This window comes from Falco punctatus, assembly GCF_963210335.1.
Source record: "Falco punctatus genome assembly, chromosome: 3".
Classification (NCBI taxonomy): domain Eukaryota; kingdom Metazoa; phylum Chordata; class Aves; order Falconiformes; family Falconidae; genus Falco; species Falco punctatus.
Genome location: NC_137582.1, coordinates 116430220 through 116452997, shown reverse-complemented (window position 1 = coordinate 116452997; position 22778 = coordinate 116430220). Strand labels below are relative to the sequence as shown.

The window sequence follows — 22778 nt, the reverse complement described above, 5'->3', positions numbered from 1 at the left end:
TCATCACCTTCCTCCCAGCAGCCGGCAGTGCTGGGAGGCAGCACTGGTATGCACTGTTGGGATCATGCCTGGCGCCTGCTGCTATTTTGCAGCTTGGTCCTCCACAGGCCAGCATCTCCTCAGCTGGGAAACCATGGGCTGAGACAAGTGTCTTGCTGTGGAAGGAGTTCAGAGTGACTCCCACTCTGACAGCTAAAATCAAAACACAGCAGAGCTCAAAGAACATGTTTCCGCATAAAACACCCTTTGGCTGCAAGCAGCCTCTGTGGCTACACTGAGAATGGCTTTTATTTGAAATATATTTATTGACATGTGCGTCTCCTCCCAGGGGACGCCATGTAGACATCTGGAGTCCTGTGTCCTCCTCTGTCCTTTTCGCTCCTGACACGAACTGAGGGGCTGGAGGTACCCTCTGCCCATGAGGGCCCAAAACCGCCCCAGGGACCCCACTGCTTTTGGTACCCTCAACACACTCCTCCTGCAGCTGCTCCTGGTGACCAACGATGCCCGAGATCCTCCCAGTTTGCCCTCTCAAGACATTCTGCAGTGCCTGGAGCAAAGGTTACACCTTTTAACGTCTTCATCTCACCGGTCCATCCCCATCGATGACACTGGTGCGAGGGCCTCCCAAGCCACTCTGCTACCACGTGTGAGTGGTATCTCAGTGTCTGGTCGTTATAAAAGATCATCCATTTTTCAACACAGACGGCAAGTTTTCAACCGAATGCTGATCCTTAGCTTTGGGATTTTACCAGCAGAGGGCAGGACGTGATTGCTCCACAAGAAGAAAAACCCAGACACGCAGGAGGGAGAGCATTTCACCCAGGGCAGGCAATAGCAGAACTGAGATAAGCAACGTTTTTCATGCAGAGGAATTTGGGAGAGCAGGACTCGCTTGCCGCTAGAGCACCTGCTGCACATCTAATCTCCCGCAGCCTGGAAGCAGCTTTGTCCCCTGCAAGCAGCAGCAAAAGCTTGTTTATCAGGACCCTGTTTCCTTCCAGCCTCGCCATTGTCACAACTGGACCAGCGTTTAACACCGCTGTATGCCACCGAGCAACCCCAGCCGGACTGCGCTGAACACAGCCCACGCATTCCCATAGACCTCTTCATTATGTTCTTTTGCCTGAAGAACAAGGATGAAGAGAGTGCGCGAAGAGTTCGGGGATTTCCCCTATAGGGTAGATCAAAAGTTGCCAAGATGTTTTAGAGAAGACATTTAGGCTAAAGAAAACCCTGGGAAAAAAACCGAAGCTCCAGTCCCGGGCTACTGCTCTAATCACCATGTTGCTGTGGGGAGAAAACCCCACGGGCCTGAACTGATGCCCTCCCACCCGCTCTGGCTCCCGTTTGATCAGCAGAGATCAGGAAGTGGGTTGTTTTTTTTCACTGTCTCTGTTTTGTTTTAACACTATAGCCCGTGGGGCTGGTTTGTATGCCTGCCTCCCACAGAGGGTAATTTGGTTCCTCTCGCTGTCCAAGGCCACAGCAGAGCACTGAGCTCCCACCGCCGCCTCCAGCCGGGTCAGGGCATCCCAGGCACCAGCGGGACGACCCATCATCAATAGCCCTATTATTGCTCTTGAAGTTTCTCTGCGCTTCCAGACGGATGCTGTGTTACTCCATCACAGCTGCAGTTGCTCCCTTCCAGCAATTCCCAACACAGCACTTAAGGCAGGGATTTATGGGCGGTTTTGAAAAGTATTTTGGAGCGAGGAGGAGTTATGGGAAAGGAAGTTGAATTCCCACCATTCCCTAGAAAATTCTCCCAGCATCTTTCACGGGAAGGATCATTTACTGGTCCTTTCCTCAAAACAGAGACAAGCTCTCAGCTGTGGCTCTTTGTTTAGTCCAAAGTGTTTCCCAACAGCAAGATGCAGCAGGGGTTATTCTGGTCCTGCCTGCAAAGGGTCAGGAGACCGAGGTGAGCCCTCGGCGCCTGGCTGCAAGGCTCTGCTGAACCCAGTTTGTTCCCTGACATTTTTGTAGATGCCGATAGCTAAATAAAACGATTTGTTCTCAAGTCACGGATTACTGCCAATCTCAGGGCAAGCGCTGCTGACTGTCTGGCTGATTTTGAAGCACACAGTGGTTTGCAAAGTAGAAAGTCATGGGACTAGTTACCAAGAGGATGCCTATAAAATGACCAGCACGGAGAAGTTACCTTACAAGCTACGTCTTACCTCTCTTTAAGCTTTTCAGGAGCAAAAGCTCACCTGCTGCAAAAATCGCAGTTGTCCAAGCAGGCTGGATTAGCAGCACAGATTCACATCAACACTACATTTCACAACCAGGACAGGGGTTTGAAAGACTTTATTTGACACCTTTGCTGGATGTCACAGCTCGTGAATCTAACAGCTCTGCACAGTGTAAAGTGAGGCCAGGCTACTTGCTGTGAGCTCTAGCGTGCTGACCAGCCACAGGAACAACCAGGGTCCGGTGAGGAGCTCCTCTGACCTCATTAAAAGGGAATATGTTGTTCCTGGCTGATTCTAGCACTTCAGGACAAGGGTGAGGAGAAGTAGCAGAGGCATTTCTGTGTGTTAAGTGCAATGACTTTCATCAAAACAACTGGGAGGGACGCACTTTCAAAACAATAGCAGATACATACATTGACATGCACATGGCAGATACAATCTGTAGGAACACAAACACCAGCTCATCCACACAGTCTAACCAGCTGTGCATTTGACCTGAGGCGTGGGGAGAGGCTCTCCCATTCAAGAGAGATCTTCCTCCTCTTTTTTACCTCTTTGCACTGACCTTTCTACACTTTTCTCTCTTTTCATGTCACAGTGCTGTAGATGTGGGTGAGACTCCTTGGGGTGGGCAGGCAACTGGGTCCAGGCTATTCTGCATGTGTATCCCAGCGAGTCAAGGCACAGATGCAGGGAGCAGGGGCTATTCAGATGAGGGGGAGCACTAGAAGACCCTGCCCTGGCCACCATGGGAGTTAGAGATGTGGCACGGGAGCAGGGTGGCTTGAAAGCTTCAAGTTTCTCTTCCTTTCTGCCCGAAGAAAAGAGGAAGGGAGGGCAGCTGGAGGAGCAGAGGCATATCTGCTGCGTCAGTTATCTAGGGGCACGCAGGCCAAGGCAGAATAAGCTCTAAGGAATCAGGACAAGTACAGACCCAGAGCTTGCCAAGGTCTGTGGTGAAACCTCAGTGGGTTTTGGTCCCGGCCCAGGGAGAGGGATGAGCAACGTGAGACCAAAACATGGTGCTGAAGAAAGAAAACAGAGACGTTGTGGGAGGAGAGGGTGAGGGATGCAGGGCAAAGAGAGAACGAGGGAGGCACTTCAAACGCAGGCTGGTCTGACCCATTTCCCCCCCTTTGCAGTCACGGCTGTTCAGCAGGGGATGGAGAGACGGCTCCAGCAGGGAGACTGGCAGAGGGAAAGGCCTTTTCTTCTCACTTTGGCTGTCAGAGCCTTCCCCTCCGTGACAGACATCCCTTTGAAATCCTCTGTCTCGCCTCTTCACACCTCGGTGCGGAGCAAGGGCTGCAGAAGCCTCCCTCCACCCAGGCGGCCCGGCCGGCTGCTCCTGCATGGTTTGTGCAGGGACCCAGCACAGCCCCCGCAGACACAGCAGTATTTCAGCTCAGCTGTGGGAACGAGCTCTGTTAAGCTGTTGCCTCACTCCACCTTAAGGGCACATAAGTGGGAAAAGCTGGTAATGCGGCGAGGTAAGCACAGGGATTAGCAGGCAGCCAGCTCGCTAAGGGAGCTGGGGGGGGGCTCTAGCCTGCCCTGCTGGGTGCCAGCAGTGCTGGGGAGGGGGGTGAGCTGTGTCCATCCCATCACACCAAAATTAGGTGCTGCAGCTGAGGGACGCATCGCAGGGAATCAGCGTGAGCAAGTCTGTCTGGCAGCTCTGACTCCCCAAGGAAGTAAGACAGTATTTCAAGGCTGGCTGTTTTCCAAAGGAGAGCAACACTGAGCTCTGCAGAGGGGTTTGCTGGAGGAGGAAGAGGGTTGGGATCTGCGTGTGCCCCCTCCCTCGTAGCCAGAAGGATCTGGAGCACAGCCACGTGCAGACAAGTGCATCGAACTGGATGTGATTTACGTTTGCAGGCATCATGAGGGAGAGGACGTGTGATGGTGAGGCAAGGAAGGCAGTGTGAGGAGGGAGGGAAGAGTAAAGAGAATATTCTTTATGGATCCTTGGCTTCTGCAAAGCAGGAAAGATGCCTTTTCAGCTGAGTTTGTTCTTAGGCCTGTGGGCAATGAGTGCTGAAGAATTCATTTCTCCGAAGGGCAGGGGAGGGTCAGAAAGCCCCAATTTCAGTCGCCCAGGAGCGGCAGATCCTGGATGTCCCAACCCTGATCCCGGGTCCCTGCGCGGCAGCACCCAAGGCAGGAGGCGCCGTGTAAACTGGTGGAACAGGGATGCCGGCAGAGGCTGGTGAGAAAAGGAATGTTGCAATTTGGCTGCTCTTGGACGAGCCCTCTCTCAATACACCTGCTGGCGATGGCATCCTGGGCACGGCTACTACAGATGTAGATGAGCCCGCACCTCGGGCCCTTCGGCTGGAAGAGGCCATCCTGCTGGCCAGGAAGCTTCGGCGGGATGGCAGCATGTCGCTGGGGACACGGCGAAGTGGGGCTGGCCTCACAGCGGGGCTTGGGTAAGCCAGGGAAGATGCAGTCAAAACAACTGGAGCGGGAGCAGCCTCCCTCCTGGGGATTTGCACGGGGCCAGCAGCGCTGTGGAGGAAGGACCATGGCCACGTCTGGATGGGCAGGAGGGAAGTGGCCACAGGCGAAGGCTCCATTTCTGCCACATAATTATTCAGGTGGGAGAGGAGTCGCAGCCGGATGGGGTCGGCAGCATTTTGGCCCTCAAGGATGCCCAGGTACCTGACAACTTCAGTGAGACATTCACGGAAGCCGATACTCCTGTAATCCACGGCCAGAGCTCGAGCATCTAAGAAGCCTGTAGGGAGAGGACACGGGTGACGCTAAGTCCGTGCAGAGCTCAGGAATGTGCTTTGATTTCACTACCCTCTCTAATGCACTGTGTATTTCACTTGAGACACTTTGCTGTTATGTGATATTACTGAAGCAGACAGCCAAGTGGGTGTCCAAAAGGACTGGACGTTTGCGTGCATGAGAATAGCATCTGTGGTTATCTCATCGGGATAAAACTGCCAGGGTCATGAAGCCTCTTACTCCAGAATGTGAGACGAGTAAGAGGTTTCATTAACTATGCTCAGGATGGAGAAAATTTTTCCTATTGGACTCTGTTGTTGCTGCTGGAGACATAACTGTAGGCTAGATGGGCACTGGGTCCCTATTTGCAAAATGGACCATCCCCAGTCTTGCAGAACAGTGGGACACTGTCTCCTCAACGTGCAGCTTAGGACCATTTTCCTCTGCCTGAGTCCCAATCTTTATACTTCATTTAAACAGATGTCTGGCTGAAGGACACAGGACAGTGCCAGAACCAAAACCGCTGGGCCAAGAAAGCCTGAAGCCACAGAAATCAACAAGATAAAATGCAACCGACGGCTGATTTTTAGGCTTCTGCTCCCTACTTGCAGCTTCATGAGACGATAAGCACTAAAGCAGAGAATGTCACAGCACAGTGAAACAGTGGACCACTTTGCTTGATGGGGTCTTTTGTGACAATACAGCCCTTTGTTGCAGTGCAGTCAAACTGAGTATCTAAACAAATGTTCCAGACCAAGTTACAGCTCTGAACTGAAGCCTGGATGCCAGCAGTGTCCCCAGCAAGCCAAAAACGGGTGGTAAGCAAGCCAGAGGCTTCTCTACTGGAGCTGTGATCTCCATCCTGTTAACTGTAACAGGACAGAGGGTCTGTACTGAGGTCTCAGTACAAATAAGACCTTTGTTGAATTTTGTACAGGGCTCCCTCTCTCATAACAACCAAGAGACACCAAAAAAAAAAGAACAGAAAAGGAAAAAAGCCTTGTTTATTTGCAGAGTCCCCATGCAGAATTCATCCTCTGCAGGAAATGTATCCCAGGGAGGAGGTAAAGAGTTTAATATTGTGGGTTTTTTCTGGAAACAGGCTCCATTTCTGAGCAGGACTAAGCATGTCTCTGGCTGAACAGCTTTTAGCAGGCTGTGTGACAATGACAGCGGCGCCATCCTTGTGGGTCTGTGGGACTTGCCGTCCCACATACCCCAGTCTGCCAAATGGATGCAGAGATGCTGACCCATATGAAAAACAAGAGGGCAGGAAACGTCCATCTGCCCTCCCGCAAAAAATATTTCCCTTGGGAAGCAGAGGGCAGCATTCGTTGGTGCCGGCTGGTGTCAGCAAGGCACACCAGCATCAAGACATTGCTTGCTGCTGAGGCTGGTGGGGAATTTTCCTTCCAGGTTTTCACCTCACCCGTATGCTTATAAGAGCAGTTCTTACCTGTTCCTCCAGTGGCATGAAGCATTTTTAAGTGATCTACTGTCATTTGTAGAATTTCTGCCTTCTCCAGCTTGGAAGACCCCTGCGTGTTGGGAGCAGGAAAAAAAAGCATTTCATCACTTTATGGTCTAGGGCTTTGTGCCTCTCAGGAGCTGCATTTTGCTCAATGACCCCCTCCCCAAAACCTTTCTGAAGCCCAGGAATGCTCAGATTGGAGCAGGACGTCCATCCAGGGCATTGGCTCTGGTTTTTACATCAAGTGAGTAGAAAAAGGAACTCCTTCCCAAGATGCCCCAGTCCAAATTGAAAATCCCCATTTCTGTGCATCTCCACATCTTGCAAAACACTTTCTGGACTGAATTTATCCTCCCCAGGGCTCCTAAATATTTGTTAATATTGTTTTACCACCCAGTTTCACCACCTACTTACTCCCTGAAGTGATGATGATAAGAAAGACATAGCATTGCTCCAGACTTTCTTATTCTGAGGGCTCTACCCTTAACACTGATGAAACACAGCCCACACAGGAGGATGGCTGGAAATCATGGATGTACACACCTGCTTCTCGAAGGCGGTGGGCACCAGGCGCCGCAGTTCAGAGAGGCTGCTGTTGATACGGTCACGGCGCCGCTTCTCGATGATCTGCAGGAGATTTCCAAGTGGAGAGAAGAAACCATGATCATTTACAGCCACAGCTCATGGGTCTAAAGCCCTTATTAACAGCTATGCCAGGCTGAGAGAGGTGCTTTGAACAGGGCCACATAAGTAAATGTTTTGGGTGCAAAAGCTCAGCAATGAAACATTAACTGACTGGTGTGACAACCCCAGGTGAAGCCACTCTCCTCCACCCCTTTCCGCCAGACTTGAGGCCAAACCTCTGCAAAAAATCTCCAATTAGCTGTGGGGAGAGTTCTGCAGGAGATGGAGTAGGGAATGGTGTAAAGTCGATTTTGCACGGTGTCCCCACAGCAAGGATGTGCCAACAGCATCCCACTGCACACGGGGGATGTCACAGGGAGCCCCAGCACACAGCCAGGACCAGCCTGACCCCCCAGGGAGACAGAGCACAGCCGTCCTAGTCAATGTAAACGAGACTTACCCCTCTCCTCTTCTTCCTGGCTTGTATCTGAGATGTCGTAGTGGGAGACACAGACCTGGAAACATGGCTGGAAAGGAAGAAGGGAGAATAATTTCTTGCACTAGCTGGAGAGAAACCTCCATTGCACATATGCTTTACACACGTTTGCCATCTGCAGTCATGTCGTGTCGTCGTCCCACCCTCCCCGAAAAATGTCTTCTGTGGTTCCCATCTCATTTTTACCCACAACACAGAGCTCAGGAATTGGGGACGGGGAGCCAAGCACAGACTTGAATCCCACTCTCCCCTCCAAGAGGCTCCCACCAGCCTGCAGAAATCTGCACTAAACCATCCATCCGCTACCAGGCACGTCTCCTTCAATCTCAGCCCATGCTGGCACCTCCACGGGGCTGGAAAAGCAGCGTTCTGAGCTCTGGAGTCATGGCCTTTTTTTTTTTTCTTCTCCATGTGTGAACCTCCCGGCTCTCATGTCTAAGCCTGCCCTGTCTGCAGGGCTTTGCATCTCAGAGCTGTGATAGCATGAGCATGTATCTGAGCTCCCACCCAGGGCGGCAGCAAAGGGCTGGCTGCTCCTCAGGGTGAGGCTAACGGCAGCATTGATGTGGTTTCAGAGGGCTTCCTGGAGAGTCACTTCGCAAACCACAATTTTTGGGGTGGGCCACAATATTCTGAATGCACGGACACCCCTGAACCAGACAGAGAGGGGCCAGGACCTGGGCAGAGGGAACACCTGGCAGGAGGTGACGGAGCAGGGAACGTGCCTGCTGGCCAACAGCCCCAGGGACCAGCTCTGCTCAAGGGACAAGTGACACAGCAGGGACAGGCTAAGAAGGGCCCCACAAAACATCCCGTGCCTGATGGGCACGGGTGAGGCTAAAGACACCAAAGGTCAGCATTAGGCATGCACAGGGAGGCGAAGTTCAATCCTTAGGTCCCCACGGACATGAAGCCTCCATAAGGATGGATAACCGGGCGTGGGAAACTCCTTGGAGCAAAACCCCTCTGCCTGGGGGGAGGCCGGCTGGGCCACCTTCCACCTCCCCCAAGCAGGGTTTCCTCCCTCTGGAAAGTGGGACTGGCTCAGGGCTGCTTCTGCGCCTTACGGAACTCGGGGCAAGGATGTTAACACACAGGCAAGGCAGCAGTCTGCAACCCCGGCCAGCGCAGCACTCTGGAGGGATTCAGAGACCATGTAAGACATATAAATCAGGAAAGGGGCATTTGGGTTCACTCCATCAAATCAAAGTATTTTTCAGTTTGACGAAGCATTTTAATAGCAGTCTATTAAAGATGTTTCTGCAGAGACAGCGCTGTCTGCACAGCAAGCCAAAAACTAGACCAAACGCAGCCTATTAAAAATACATTTTGTTAGGCCCAAGTGAGGTGCTTTCAGAAGTGGTTTTACACAATCAGACAAAATAACACGTTCTTCCACTGACTGCTCCACTCATCTCCATACAGGTACCCTATTTGAATGTCTGCTGGGTGGGCTTTCTCTGGGCATAGGTGCCGGCTGGCTTCGCAAGTATGAACATGCGTTGCCAGTATACATAAATGCACATGCAATGAGCACGTATGATGTGAAAACGGGCTCTGCACAGATGCTGCGGTACTGAATTCACCTGGCAGCCCAGGAATGCGGAGTACCCGCTCAAGAAGCCTGTAACACTCAATTTTGAAAGTCCTTTTGCAGAGCTGTTTGAGCGCATTGCTCTTTGTGAGCTACACTTCCAGATGTGGATATAAAGACCTACTTACTCCAAATATGTTTTAAAAATGTTTGACAGATTCAAACCACATAAAAGATACCATAACTATATTCTCAGATGATTAAAATTTCTGCATTGCTCTTTGCTTGATTTTATAATTTACAGCGTAACTTTGGCTCTTTATTCAAAACAAAAAGCAAACAAATAAACCAACAAACAAAACCAAGCAGTATCTTGCACTTCTGCAGTGACCCCAGAGTCTAAGCTCACCCCACACGCTGAACCAAGTCTCACACCCGGAGTGACTCATCCCCACTCTACAGGGGAACTGGTTTGCCCAAACCACTCGACCGACCGATGGGTAATGGGCTGGGAACCCCGGCCAGACAGCCTGACTGCCTCCCTCAGCCCTAATTGCTCCACCTTGCTCCCCACCTGGAAGTGTTTTATTTTGCTGGATCCGCCGGCGTCCCATGCTGCACTACTTGGGGTGTAAACAGGACAGGACCAGCTCTTTGACCATGTGTTTGTGTGACATGAGCAACAATATACATGTATACAAATATCACCAGATCACAGCACTACCTGGTTCTACAACTGGCTTGAGAAAACAAACACATTAGCAGCACCAGAGAGAGATCAAAAATCCATTGTTACTGTTCGCTGAAATAAAATATGACAATTCCTCTATTTCATCCATCGGGGCACTATAGACTCAGCACGCTGCACTGATGTAAAGAGGTGGGATATATTCCGCGTGTAGCAGGAAAGCAGGTTAAATATTGATGCGCTTGGAAACTGCCTGTGGGGGTCAGTGAACTTGTTGTGCAGGACATTACTTGTTGGACATGCCCGACTCTGCTGCGACCATATCGGTGAGAGGCAGACTCATTAATTTAGTCCCACAAGAACCTGAGCATGGCACTGGGGACTTCTCCATGCAGGATACCAGGCAGCAAACGGGAATGAGTTAATCTGGAGCCTAACTGGATGTGGAGGGAGGGGGACACTTGGCTACCGAAAACAGAAGTTCAAAACCAGCTGATTTTTGGATGAGAACAAGTAACAGAGCTCTTCCTTCACCCCCAGCGCCGTCTGCACGCTCAGAGCCCGGGCATGCCCGGGAACGGCTGACACAGCACGGGAACCCAGGCTTCCAGTGGTGGCTGGGATGCCCTTTGCCAGCAGAGCCGCAGCCCAGGTGAGCGCAGCGAGGCCTGAGGACATCGCCTGGGGAACCACGCAGAGGTTCTGGCCTCACTATTTTCACCAAGCACCAAAGCCCCAGAGCCCAAACTGCAGCTCAGCGGCGATGGGATGGAGCCTGCGAACTGAAAGTGCGCGCTTACAGCAGGGCACCCTCGGCCGGCCAGGCTGCACGGGCTCCCTCTTTAATAAAGATCAAAGCCCCAGCTGGCGCATTACAAATGCATCAGCAGAGCAGAAGCGTTTCTCATGCAAAACCTCCTGATTTCTTCCACGTTCCCTGGGAGCCCTTGGATCGTTGGGGCTGCAGCGGCATCCAGGCGGCTGACGGCGCCTTTCCGGGGGGGGGGGGGGGGGGGGCGGGGGGCAGCCCCATCTCGGGGTGCAGAGACCTGCGAGCAAGGAGGCTCAGAGCTGCCCTTCTCTCCACCTGGCAGGAGAAGGCAACTGCGCTGCCTTTAATGAGGCATTTTCCCGAGTGCGATCAGCTCGTAGCACAGCTTTAATACTTGTATGACGACTTGGCCGGGTCAGCCCTAAGGCCAGCATCAGCCCACGCTTGGCCCGCTGCAGCGACCCGGGGCTGGCCCAGCGCAGCCCGAAGGGGTTAAGCGGGGTGCCAGGCGCCCCGAGAAGCTCCGTGCCAGCCCCGTACCCGCTGCCGGGGTCCCTGCTGCAGCCCGGGCTTTCCCCCGCGGGATGCCGAGCCGCCCCGCCGCAGGGACCCCCCAAACCCTGCCCGCCGTGGGGACCCCCTGGCGCGCCCCCCGTGTCCCCTCACCTGTACTCCTCCTCCCGGCCCACGTCGATGGTGCCGTCCGACTCGGTGTCGGAGGAGCTCTCCTCGCAGAGCCGCTTCATGCCGGCAGGCAGCAGCGGGCGGGCGCGTCCCCGCGGGGCGCCGGGGCTTCGGCGGGGGGGTTCGGCGAGGCTGCCCCACACGTGGCCCCGCAGGCCACCGCCGTCCTGCCCCGCCGTCCTCGGGGAAGTGCTGTGGAGCTGGCCCCAGTGCGTGCCTGCCTCGCCCGGCTCCTCCCCTGCCCGCACTCTGCCTTTCACACCCCCGGCTTCTCCCTCGCTCGCCTCCCAGCACGTCCCCAACCTCCCTGGTTAATGGGTTAATGAGACATCTCCCGGGAGTGACGGATTACGCGGCCGCGCCGGCGCTCCCAGGTTCCCAGGCCCCCCCCTCCGCCTCCTCCCGCTCGCTGGTCGAAATCCCAAGTCTTCCTGTAAAAGGAACAGTCTGTGTGAACCGTCTCATGTCCCCCCCTCCTGCCCACGGCCCCCCTTCCACCCGCTGCACATTGGCCTCAGCCCCAGTTTAAAGGGACCAGTGACCTCACTGGCAACAGAAAACCGTGGGAAAGAGATGGGACTGATAAAGCCTTGAGTTGTTTCAGGGAAAAATCAACATCCAGCCCCACACGCACACACATGTCTGCCCAGCTCTGTGCAGCGCAGGCACTTTTGGAGACTTATGATTCAGATGGAAACCAGCTTATTCGAAGCACGGTGCTGTTTGAGGACGCCGCTCAAAAGGCCCTCGACTGGGATTAATCAGTGGCCACAGCCAAGGGCCGGGACGGCAGCGGTGGCACCGTGCTTGGAGGCGTCGGGATGGGTTCAGCACCCCGGCACCATGCCGCGGTGGTCCTGCTGGGAGCTCGGCCCCCTGCCACGCTCCCACAGCCTTGGAGTGTCTTCAAGGGCCAGCTCATGGCACTGCCAGGGCATTTGAGACCTACCCTGTAAAACAAACCAACCAAAGCCCAACTTTAGGTTTTATGACACTAGGATGAATTGCTGTTTTCTTGTCTCATTCCATAATGCTGGAAACTTTGACCAGCAGGCTGCCATCTAGAGAGCATCTTGCTTTCCCTGAGCTTGCGGGAAGGAGGTAGGAGTCTGTTTTTCAGAGCCCTGTGCTGCTAAAATCCCCCAAGGCAGCAAAAACGTGTGCGTGTGGGAGAGAGAGAGACGGGAGGAAGGAGAGAGCTGAAGTGGAGGTTTGCAGTACAAAAATAATGCCTTTTATTTTGAAAAAAAACCATCAGCGCTGAGATCTGGCAACACGTGGGTTTCCCAAAGCCTTTAGCAAAGACCGTGGCGGCGATAACAGCCCGTCACCACTCATGCCGGCCGAGCCACCGCACCGCCCGCCTTCCGTGTGAGGAGGCACCCAGCCGCGTGGTCGGGTGCTCCCTATCTGCCTCAGCCATCTCTGCCAGCTCACCCACACTGCACCCGCCAGCCCCCAGACATCTGCAATCCCCCAGCACCTTGCAAGCAGCTCTGGTAAAAGCTAAACGGCAGCTACCGCCTGCCCTTCACCCACGCCTGCCCCAGCCCAGCACACAGGGGCAGAGCAAGGCACGGCCCCCATCACCATTTTTTTTGAGACCGAACCACACCATCCTCCCTCCCAAAGTAAAACAAGAGAGACCTGAACCAGCCGTCCCACGTTGGAGAGGAGAACTGATGTCTCAGAAGTGTTTGTAAACTGAAAAATAAATACAGTAAAATAAGTCATTTGCTTTAGGTTATAGCACTTTGTTTCTATAATTCTGATGTTTTGTTTTCACTATAAAAAGCGGTCAAGAATCCGAGCTGTTATTAGCTCACATTTCAAAATGAACAGTTTCTTTGAACCAGAAGAATTAGAAATGTGTTATTTTAGCAATTTTGAGCCCCACTCCTCCTCCCTTTCCAAAGGGATTTCAGTTAAAAATACATACATCTCCAAACTAAACTTCCCATAAACATGTGTTTTTGAGAGATTAATACTCTTTCCACTGATAAAACCATTTAAATGGGATCCAGAGATTGGTTATTTCAGGCTCTTGCTCATATCACAATGAGCTTGAACCAAGCAGAGCCCAGACCTGCCACAGAGGAACACTTTTCTTCTCCATTAGAAAGGAATTCACTGTCCAGACTCGATCTTTTCTGGGCCTCGTCTAAGCATCATTATCTGGGTTCAATTGAAGTGTAATTGGCAACATGTTTTTCTAGGATTACACTTCATTATGAACAGAGCGGGGCCCCCGAAACCCACTTCTCCTGTAATCGGATCCGTTTTCCAGCCTGTGCTCCTGGAGAGTCATTTATAATCGCCCCCGGCAAGCCCTCGGAGATTGCGAGGGCCATCTGAACCACCCCAGGATTAGCTGCCCCATGGAGCAGCCAAAGTGGAGACGCTGCCGAGACCCCGTGCAGTCGGTTCAATGGAGACGATAGGGAAGGATTAAATGGGTTTAGCTGCGTGCGAGGGAAGCCAGGTTTCAGCGAGCATCGCCCCTGTCTTGTTGGAGAGAGGGGGCAGAACTACCCTGCTGCGGATGAGGAGCAACGCTGGGGAAGGGGAGATGGGCTCAAAGAGCAGAATTGGGTTTTCTGCCGCCTTCTTGCCTCTCACCGAGTGTCTGTGCAAGCTATTCCCACGGTACACTTTCATGCAGTGGCAAACCCTGACCCCACGCACAGAGCCACAAACAGCGGGTGACCAACCTCTGCCCAGAGCCGATCTGCTGTTTCCCAGAGACCTACGGGCTTTGCCACAGCCAGGGAATTATTAGAGGAAATCCCTCCTGAGCCCTGAATTATCAACCCTGGCCCAGCGTTCACGGCTGTTTCCCCTCCTGCGCGGTCTCTGGGAGCTCAGCAAGTACCGCTGCAGTGCCTGTCCCCAACCCTGGGACCCCTAGTGAGACCCTCTGGGACTCTGGAGGCTGGGAAGAGCTGTCCCCCACTGCAGCTGGCTGTGCCTCTGCACGGTGGGAGCTGTTTCCAGAGGATGGGTGTCACGAGGACGGGACTAAGCCATCCATCACACCCAGCACTAATTGGCTACCCGGCTTCAGAGGCCAAGGAATAAGTGAGCTGCAAAGATTGATGTCCCTTCCCTGCAGCAGGAAAAACTCTCCGGGCCAGGACTGAGGGTGGATCCCTGCCAGGAACCTGGGATTGCCCAGGTTTGCCTGTGCCAGCCCACTCCTGGGGGTGAAGAGCTCCAGTCCAAGGTTCCCTGCGGTGGTGATGGTCAGCCCAGCCACCAACACCACCCCCCCACCCCCCCCACCCCCCCCACCCAGCTTCCCATGCTGGGACCAAGCTGCTGCTTCCCCTCCCTCCTGCTCAGCCCTGGGAAATGTCCCCGGAGAGCGGCCAGCTGTGAAAAGCTGCAGCAGCTGGAATGTGGGAGGGAGGGCAAGGCTTCTGGAAAGCCAGAGGCAGCAAGGAGCAGGACTTATCTGTTACCTCCCCGTGAACTGACACCTCTGATTTAACCCCGTGCATGCCTGGAATGCCCTGTCTGCACATCTTCAGTCAACATCACCTCCTAACCTCAGGTCCCACCACTGGCTGCCAGATCCACAGCTGTAATTTCAAAAGCAGAGGCCTCGCAGGGATGCTGGACGGGATTCCTGGCTGCAGCGCTGTGGACAGCCTGTCTTGTTCTGTGGCTAAGCAGAAGGATTCATCACAGACGGAAGAATCATGCAGGGCTTTCGGGAGGTGAGTTGGGATGAAAGCATGTAGGTACGAATACAATATCACCTCCGTGTTTTGTCAGATCTGGAGCAGGGCCAGGAGAGGATTGTTTGCCATGGCTCCGCTCCAAGCCAGAGGCACTAACTACAATTGTTAACTCCCCCCCACTTCCCCGGCCCACGCAATCCAGAGCCGGCCCAGCCGACTGCTAGGGGCAGTCCAGGGGAGGGAGAAACAACATTTTCCCACAAACCTATGGCCTCACCCTTCCCCAGGCAGGGACAGGGCAGATCCTGTATCTGCTCGGGGCACGACTGAAACTCGGCACTACCCTCGCCGCCCTGGCACGGCTGTCTGTGTCCTCACGCCTATTGCCCCGCGGCGGGTCTGCGCCTGGTCCTGTCGCTGCGGCCAGGAATGCGGCTCAGCTTGGGCAGCCATGCAAACCTCGTGGGATGGGGCACCATGAGGCTGCACCTGCTGGGCTGGGACACCTCAGAGGTGCTGCTGTCTCCACAAGAGCTTCTGCACCATAAAGATGATGCTTGTGTCCCTCACCCCCTGCCCAGGGCAGGGCTGGGACCTGCAGCCATGAATGCCAGGCATAAGGCAGCTCTGTCACTGCATCCCCTGGTCAGTGGGGCTGGAGGATCGCCAGGGACAGGATCACCTTCCTGCTCCAGAATCAGCCGTGCATCCTGACAGTCAGCGTTAGACGACGACAGCGTTTTAGTCCCAACTGCCCTTCATATGCCTCGGTTTCCCCACCCATAACGATGCTAATGCATGGGGCACTCACTTTACAGAGAAGCAGCAATGAGTGATAATTAATATTGCACCATTCCTGCTGACAGCTGGGGTTACTGGCTCGTCCAGGAGCCCAAACTGAGGTCAGGGCTCCCCTGTGGCTACACACGGACAGCCCAGTAGTAACTTACTGCCTGCGGACACAGGTCTGCTCCTCTCTGGTGTTTTGGACCTGGAGAGGGCAATGAGGACAAGGTGAGCTGCTGCGGTACAGGGTGGTCTGCATGAACGCTGCAGCCCTCCACACTGCGGTGGGCTCCTGGGCTCTCAGCTGTCAGGGGCAGGCTGAGCTGATGCCAGCTCCGATCCTGTCTCCCGGTGCTGGAAGGACAGGGATGATCTGGAGGCTGCACCCCTGCTAAAGGAACTGGAGGAGCGGGACGGGAAAACCCAGGGCTGGTGAAGCGAGGCCCTGGCCTTCCCCCGGGGCCAGTCCCCAGGGCTCCGGGGAACACAATGCCTTTGTTTGCGACTTGGCCTGCACAAGGAGCCCTTCCCTCGCTCAGCCCCAAAACACCAACCCTTCAAAAGGCCTTTTCTCCCCCTCCCCCAGCAATGCTAATGTGCCAAGGCCTCTTCTCATGAACCCTGGGAGAGATCAGGCTGGTAGACAGTTTCACCACTTGTTAAATGTGTGTTTAGCGATCTTGTGAGTAGACAAGAACAAATACAAACAAGCCGGGCTGGAGAGCCCCTGCCCCTCCGCCCTGCTTGGAACGCACCAGCCCCAAAGCCTTTCTTCTCTAACCACTTCAAACTTTCATTTCTTCTGAAGCCACAACAAGGCACACTTTGTAAAGCAAATGAGTAAACAGCAACTTTCAGCTTAAAAGGAAAACAAGGGGGAGGGACTGTTTTTAATTACTGGATTTTAAAAAGGGCTTTATTCGGTTAATTGCTTTCTGTTGTAAAATGTTCTTCTGCGCACAGCCCTGGTTCTAGCTGCATTGCTGCTGGCCAGATGGCATTGCAGAGGTAATGACAGCATGTGCGTTCACTGCTTGGGTACACAAGTGCCTTTAACATTCACAGACATCCCCCCCGAGCCCTCCCAGCCTCATGGAAATGACATGAGGCACCAAGTTTTGCTCAGACATGACCAGTGGTTTGGCATGTCCGACTCACATCACTTCCAAAGGACCGGAGGAAGAGCAATCGGCACGCACAGAAAAGCCTCTGCAGCATTTCAAGTCGAGTTCCCAAAAGGGCTAATTGCTGTTGATTGTCTTGGCTGCAGTGTGTAACCTTCCTAGTCTGGGGTAATAACCGATGTTCGTGCGAGGTGCTGTGCTCAGCTCGGTCCGACCCAACAGGGTGCCTGTCTTCTCAAACAGGGAAGAGTGACAGTACTGCGAAGTCTGGCACAGCAGCCGGCGTGCGTGTAGGCATCTGAACACATACGTGTGCATGTGGCTTGGTGCAGCAACGCGAAACGGATTCCAACTGTATCCCTGATGATCGCAGCCAGCTTGGAAGATACCCTGAGTCCATGGAGACAGAAGGATTAAAAATAGAGAGCCAGCTAAAAGGTGCACAAAAGGACCTTCAGCAGAAACGCCACCAGCACGGAGCTGTGAAGTTGCCGCTGTGCTCAGGACAGATGGCACGGGGAAGGGATGGGGAGAGGAGGCAGCAGGAGACTCTTTTCCAATTGGATCGGCCTCGGGAGGGGAAGAGTGAGGAAAGGAAATGGAGCAGGAACGGCCTTGGGCTCCCAGCACATGGAGCTTCCAGGGCGCCCCTGAAAGCCCTGTGGCTCCTCCCTGCAGCCCGGGCACTGCAGGAGTTTCCATGAGGCCTCAGTGAGCGGGTGCTTCGTGCATGGTTCAAAGGCAGCGCAGAGAAAGATGGAGGCAAGTTTGTTGCCAGACGTGCAGCTTGTGGTAGAGCACGCTAGAAAATACCATGAGGGAGCGTGCATGTGTGTGGGGAAATAGTGACAAGAAGGCTCCCGGTCCACATTCAATAGGGACGGGGATCATCCCCTGCCCCTCCACACACCGGTGGGCATCTGCTCGCTCAAAGACAAACTTCAGGCATAAAGGAGGGGAAGTGCATGTCCAAAGGGCTTCCAGAGCCGCAAACCCTCAGCCACAGAGGCCCCAGGGTCAGGGATCGCCCAGAGTTCAGGGCAGAGGCTGAACCCGCAGCGACGGGGCTGGCCGGGGGGGAAGCCACGGTGCTGCCGTTCCCTCCAGCACTGCAGGCTCGTGCCTTTCCCTCCTTGCACGGCTGCTCCCTGCTTAGTGTCCCCCCGCAACCTGCGCTGTTGCTTTCCACGTGGCTGCTTTGAACAGGCAATCTCCTTTCCAAAAACAAACACAGGAGAGAACGACTGCAGCGCAGGACAGGAGGGAAAGCATCCAGCCTTACCTAGAGGCTCTGCAGAGCAGCACTGGCAGCTGGGCCCCGCGGGGAGCCCACGGTGCCCGTGGCAGCAGACAGCTTTCCTGCCGAGAAGAGCTTTTCCTGTGCCCGCCACGGTGGGTGGGTCTGCTCCTGCCAGCAGCCAGCAGCTGGTGATGAATGCTCACTTTCTCTAATTGAATAGCAGGAAGTTAAATCTTGTTTCTTTGCCTTTCAGGCTGTCAGCTGGAACAATTGCCCACCTGTGGCACCACCCCGGGATATAAATAAGGAACAAACCACAATGCTGCCAGAGGAGTGGACTGCGTTTCCAGAAGATCTCCTGATACTGTATGCCATATTGTGTGCCCACACAAGAGAGAGGTATCTGTGCTGCAGCGGGCACACAGGCAGCCCAGCGCGTTTCCAGGAGCTGTGCAGGCAGGGTGGTGTGGGAATGGGGCTGCAGGGTGACAGAAGCAAATACGCAGGGGACATGCGCAGAGCCCAGCCATGGCACACAGGGAGGTGTGCCCTGAGAAGCGGCAAGCACGTGTACACGGGCTCGTGCAAGTGTGTACAGCTATGCAAGTACTCTTGGGTGACACATAGCACTGCCAAATTAAGTGCCAGGCGCTTTGCAGCAGTTGGGGTGGACGGTGCTCCTGTCTGGTGTGCTGAGTCTGTCCTGCAGCTGCCCTGCGTCTCCAGCACCCTGTGCAGGCAGGCACAGAGGCAAGTATGTGCTGGTGGCTGCCCTGCGTGCTTGCTTGCCTGCTCACTTTTCCACTTCACCAAGTGCTCTGCCAGAGAGGCTGCGAAGCCGAGAGCTCCTTCCCGGAGCTGCGCCTTTCCTCCCCGCCACCCAACGTGCTTCCCCACCACCTCCAGCACTCGCATTATCAGTTCACAGCTGGGCCCAGCACTCCCGCCGGGATGCTCCCGAGACAGCGGCCGTCACAGCTGGGCCGACTCTGACAGTTACGCACAGCTGGAAGAAGCCCAGCTGGGGACAAGGATGGAGGAAGTCCGCTGTGAGCGGCGCGGACCCTCCGTGCACAGCAGGGAAGGGGGGAAAACACGGTTGGGAGGGCAGTGGGAGACACTGACACACACACAGAGAGGCCAACATTGTCGCCACAAGAGGAAATTATTAATTTGCTGGGAATAAAGCTGGCAGCGAGTCAAAAACCCATCCTCCCGAAGCGCTGGAGAAAAGCCTCCCACCCTCCCCCTCACGCCCTCCCTGCGAGCAGCCCTGTCGCCTTTGTACTGGGAGACAGGCCCGACACAAGGGCGTCTGTCTGGGCACCATGTCCCCGTGCCGGGATGAAACGTGGCCTGGGCTTTGCCCAGACGCCGAGAGCCCTCACTCCCCCCGCGGGACTCGGGGCGCCCTGACCCGGCGCTCCCGCCTTCCCCAGCCCCGTGGCAGGGGGGAATGTGGCCGTGGCCCCCTCCCAGACAGCCCTTTGTCAGTCACTGTGGTAACAGCCACCGAACAAACGCTGCTTCCCTGTTTGTTTTCCCCCTGCCTCTGTCGCGGGGCGGCCGTGGCCTCCCTCCCTCCGGCTCCCCAAGCCCCGAGCGGGAGCTGGGGTATTCAGGGCTCGGCAGCCTGAATGAAGCCAGATCCCCGGACACATTCCTGTGGGTTTTTTTTTTTTTCTTCCCTTTTTCTCTTTATTCCCCCCCCCCTTCTCCCTCACTTGGCACAAGCTAAAGGATTCAAAAGGAAGCCAGGCTTGGCAGACACAGGGGGAGGAGGGAGTGGGGAGATGAAAGAAGGCCTCTCTCCAGCTTTCTCTTCCAGTTCCCACACTCAGCCCGGCGCAGAGAGCTCCTAATGATTCCCAGCCACACCTGGAGGAGGCCGCCTGGCCGCCAAGGAAGCAGGGGCCTGTTTATACAGCCAGCAGGAAAGCCCCCATCGCTGTGCAGGGTGGCCCCGCAGCCTGTTCACCCTGGGTGACAAGGTGTCTGAGGTGGCAGCCTTGCCATGGTGCCTGAGATGGCCACCCTGCTGTGGCACCCGAAATGGCAGCCCTGCCTCCGCACCCAAGATGGCGGCTGCACCTCAACCACCACAGTGCCCAAGATGGCGGCCCCACCTCAGCACCACAGTGTCCGAGATGGTGGCCCTGCCTCAACCACTATGGTGCCCAAAATGGCCGCCCCACCTCAGCACCACAGTGCCCAAGATGGCGGTTCTGTCTCACCACCACGGTGCCCAAGATGGTGGCCCTGCCTTGGCACCACAGTGCCCAAGATTCCAGCCTCACCTCAGCCACTACAGTGCCCAAAATGGTGGCCCTGCCTCAACCACCACAGTGCCCAAGATGGCAGCCACGCCTCAACCACCACAGTGCCCAAGATGGCGGCCCCGCCTCAGCACCACAGTGCCCAAGATGGTGGCCCTGCCTCGGCACCACAGTGCCCAAAATGGTGGCCCTGTCTCAGCACCACAGTGCCCAAGATGGTGGCCCTGTCTCACCACCACAGCACCCAAGATGGCAGCCCTGCCTTGGCACCACAGTGCCCAAGATGGCTGCCCCACCTCAGCACCACAGTGCCCAAGATGGTGGCCCTGCTTTAGTGCCACACTGGCACCTACAGACACGGTGCCCCATGCCAAAGCTGGTGCTGAGGAAAACCTCCCCATTCCCAGCTTGCTGGGCTTCAAGCAGCTGCCCTTCCCTGTGGAGGACCTACCCCACGAGGTGGCGGGTTGGGGGCAGCCTGGGGGCTAACATGGCCGCTGGGGCTGCGCTGCGGCAGAGGTGCTGGCTCACACACTCCCCACACACACGCCTGAAGGAGAGGTGCAGCACGTGGCACCATGGAGGGTGGCGATGCCATCTGGAGCCCTTTGGCCCACGAAGGACAGGATGCCTGCCACCATTGCACCCTCCCGCCATGCCGCACAGCCCTCCACACTCTCTCGTGGCACCTGCTTGGCACCACAACTGTCCCTGTCCCCACGGTGGTGGCAGCAGGACCCAGCTGGCTGTTCGCTCCCTGGGATAAGCACATCCCCACCAACATGGGCGCCAATTCCCAGCACACACAACCACTTCCACCCATGCACAAATTCTGCCAGATGCAGCCCAGAAGCGAGCGCCGCACGGGGTCGGTGGAGCCAGGTTTCCCTTGCGGCGCAATCTGGGCAAAGTTTCCCTCGTTTATTCTCCCCTCCGCAGAATTCCCTAGCCAGACCCTGCCGGTCCTCACTCAGGGCTTTGCTGCCATGTTAAGTCTGGGGGTTGTGACTGGAAGTGGTCCCCGTTTTGGGGGGGGGATGTCGCCAACCCCGCTGCCAGCAGACACTGACTCGCAGGGCCGTGAATGGGTTTGCTTCATCTCGAGGGGGAAAGCGCGGCTCCCTGCCGGCTGCTGATGGCCGCGGTGACAAGAGGTGACAAGGACACAGCCGCAGCGTGGGCCAGTTCCAGCTACTCGTGTGTACCGCCAGCCAGCGGGACTGGAGCTCCCATGATAAGTCTTAAAAATTCAGCGCCAGCCCTGGGCTCCACATCCCCTTTTATTGCCACGGATAACCGTGCAATTTGCCCTAAAAGAAAACAAGCAAAAGTCACATCCTGTGCACAGGACTGCTGGACGCTATCCCTGAGGATTATATTTGTAATTTTTTTTTTTTTTTTTTAACACTAACGCCCATCTCCTCTCAAGCCATTCAATCAAAAAATCTGGCACGGGTTGTGCCAAGCTCACAGCAGCGCGGGGCTGGCCATCGCCCCTGCGAGTGCAGCCATACTTGCCTGGCATCGGTAGCCCCAGGGCTGCGGAGACCCCCTCCTCTCCTCCTCGGTGGGATTATGTGCACAGTCCTTTCCAGCGCAGCGCTGCCAGCAACGCTTTGAAGTGCAGCCCTGGTAACGAAGCTTTTGCTGCAGGAATGGGAAAACGCCAGGACAGAGAGATCTCTGCCTCCATTGCTCACTGGCCTGGGAAGAACTGGGAAAACGAAGCAGTTTTTTAAAAGGCAAATCTCCAGACGGGGAATGAGGCATATTTACTCAGCAGTTACAAGCTCTTTGCCCTCTTGCATTTTGCTCCAGCCCAGTAACCAAAGGGTTATTTCCACCAGCGTGGCTGACACACAGAACTATCCCCACAGCTACCTTAAGGACCAACATCAAGCTGTGGAAATTGCTGGCTCCCAGACAGAGCTGGACAAGCCCCCGTTCTGGGGAGGGGGAAGGAAGAAGCAGGGCGGAAGGTGGGTCTGTTCACCCCACTGACTCTTCCTGGCGAGGGGCCAGGCCTCAAACAGAAACCGTCTGGTGCATCTTCCAAGGAGCTGCCCAGCGTGGAGCTGCCTCTTGGCAGAGGGAGACGCTGGCTTCCTCCGTCAGCGGGGCGATGAGCAGCTTCACACACGCTCCATTGAGTCACTGCTTCGTTGGTGGCCTCCCCGGCGCGGGATGGCTGAGCCCAGCCGCCCCCGGTGCACGCGGGGGAACCATTTTAGGAACCAGTGACAGAGGCATCAGTGAACGCTGCTATAAATAGCGGTGTCAAAGGAACGAGATGGTCAGGCTGTTCAAATCCTGGCACGGCCCCGCTAGCACTGATAGCAAGTGCCCTTTGCTTGTTCTCTTGCCGCCACGTCCTCTTATCTATTCTTCCAACTCTGAGTGTTTCTGTCACCAGGTCCCCTGCCCTGACATTTTAGGCTCCTGGGATGGCTGCAGGTCCCTGCTCGC

At 55.3% G+C, this 22778-nt stretch overlaps 1 protein-coding gene across 1 annotated transcript; it reads right to left on the bottom strand.

Annotated features, from left to right (window-relative positions):
• Nucleotides 1-2295: 2295 nt before the first annotated feature.
• On the bottom strand, nucleotides 2296-14461 carry HEYL (hes related family bHLH transcription factor with YRPW motif like). The gene is made up of 5 exons (XM_080379902.1): nucleotides 11186-14461; nucleotides 7490-7556; nucleotides 6949-7032; nucleotides 6391-6472; nucleotides 2296-4938 (listed from the first exon to the last, which is right to left on the bottom strand). The coding sequence occupies exons 1-5, from the start codon at nucleotides 11263-11265 to the stop codon at nucleotides 4271-4273; spliced, it is 981 nt and encodes a 326-aa protein (XP_080236028.1). The 5' UTR covers nucleotides 11266-14461; the 3' UTR covers nucleotides 2296-4270.
• Nucleotides 14462-22778: the final 8317 nt, after the last annotated feature.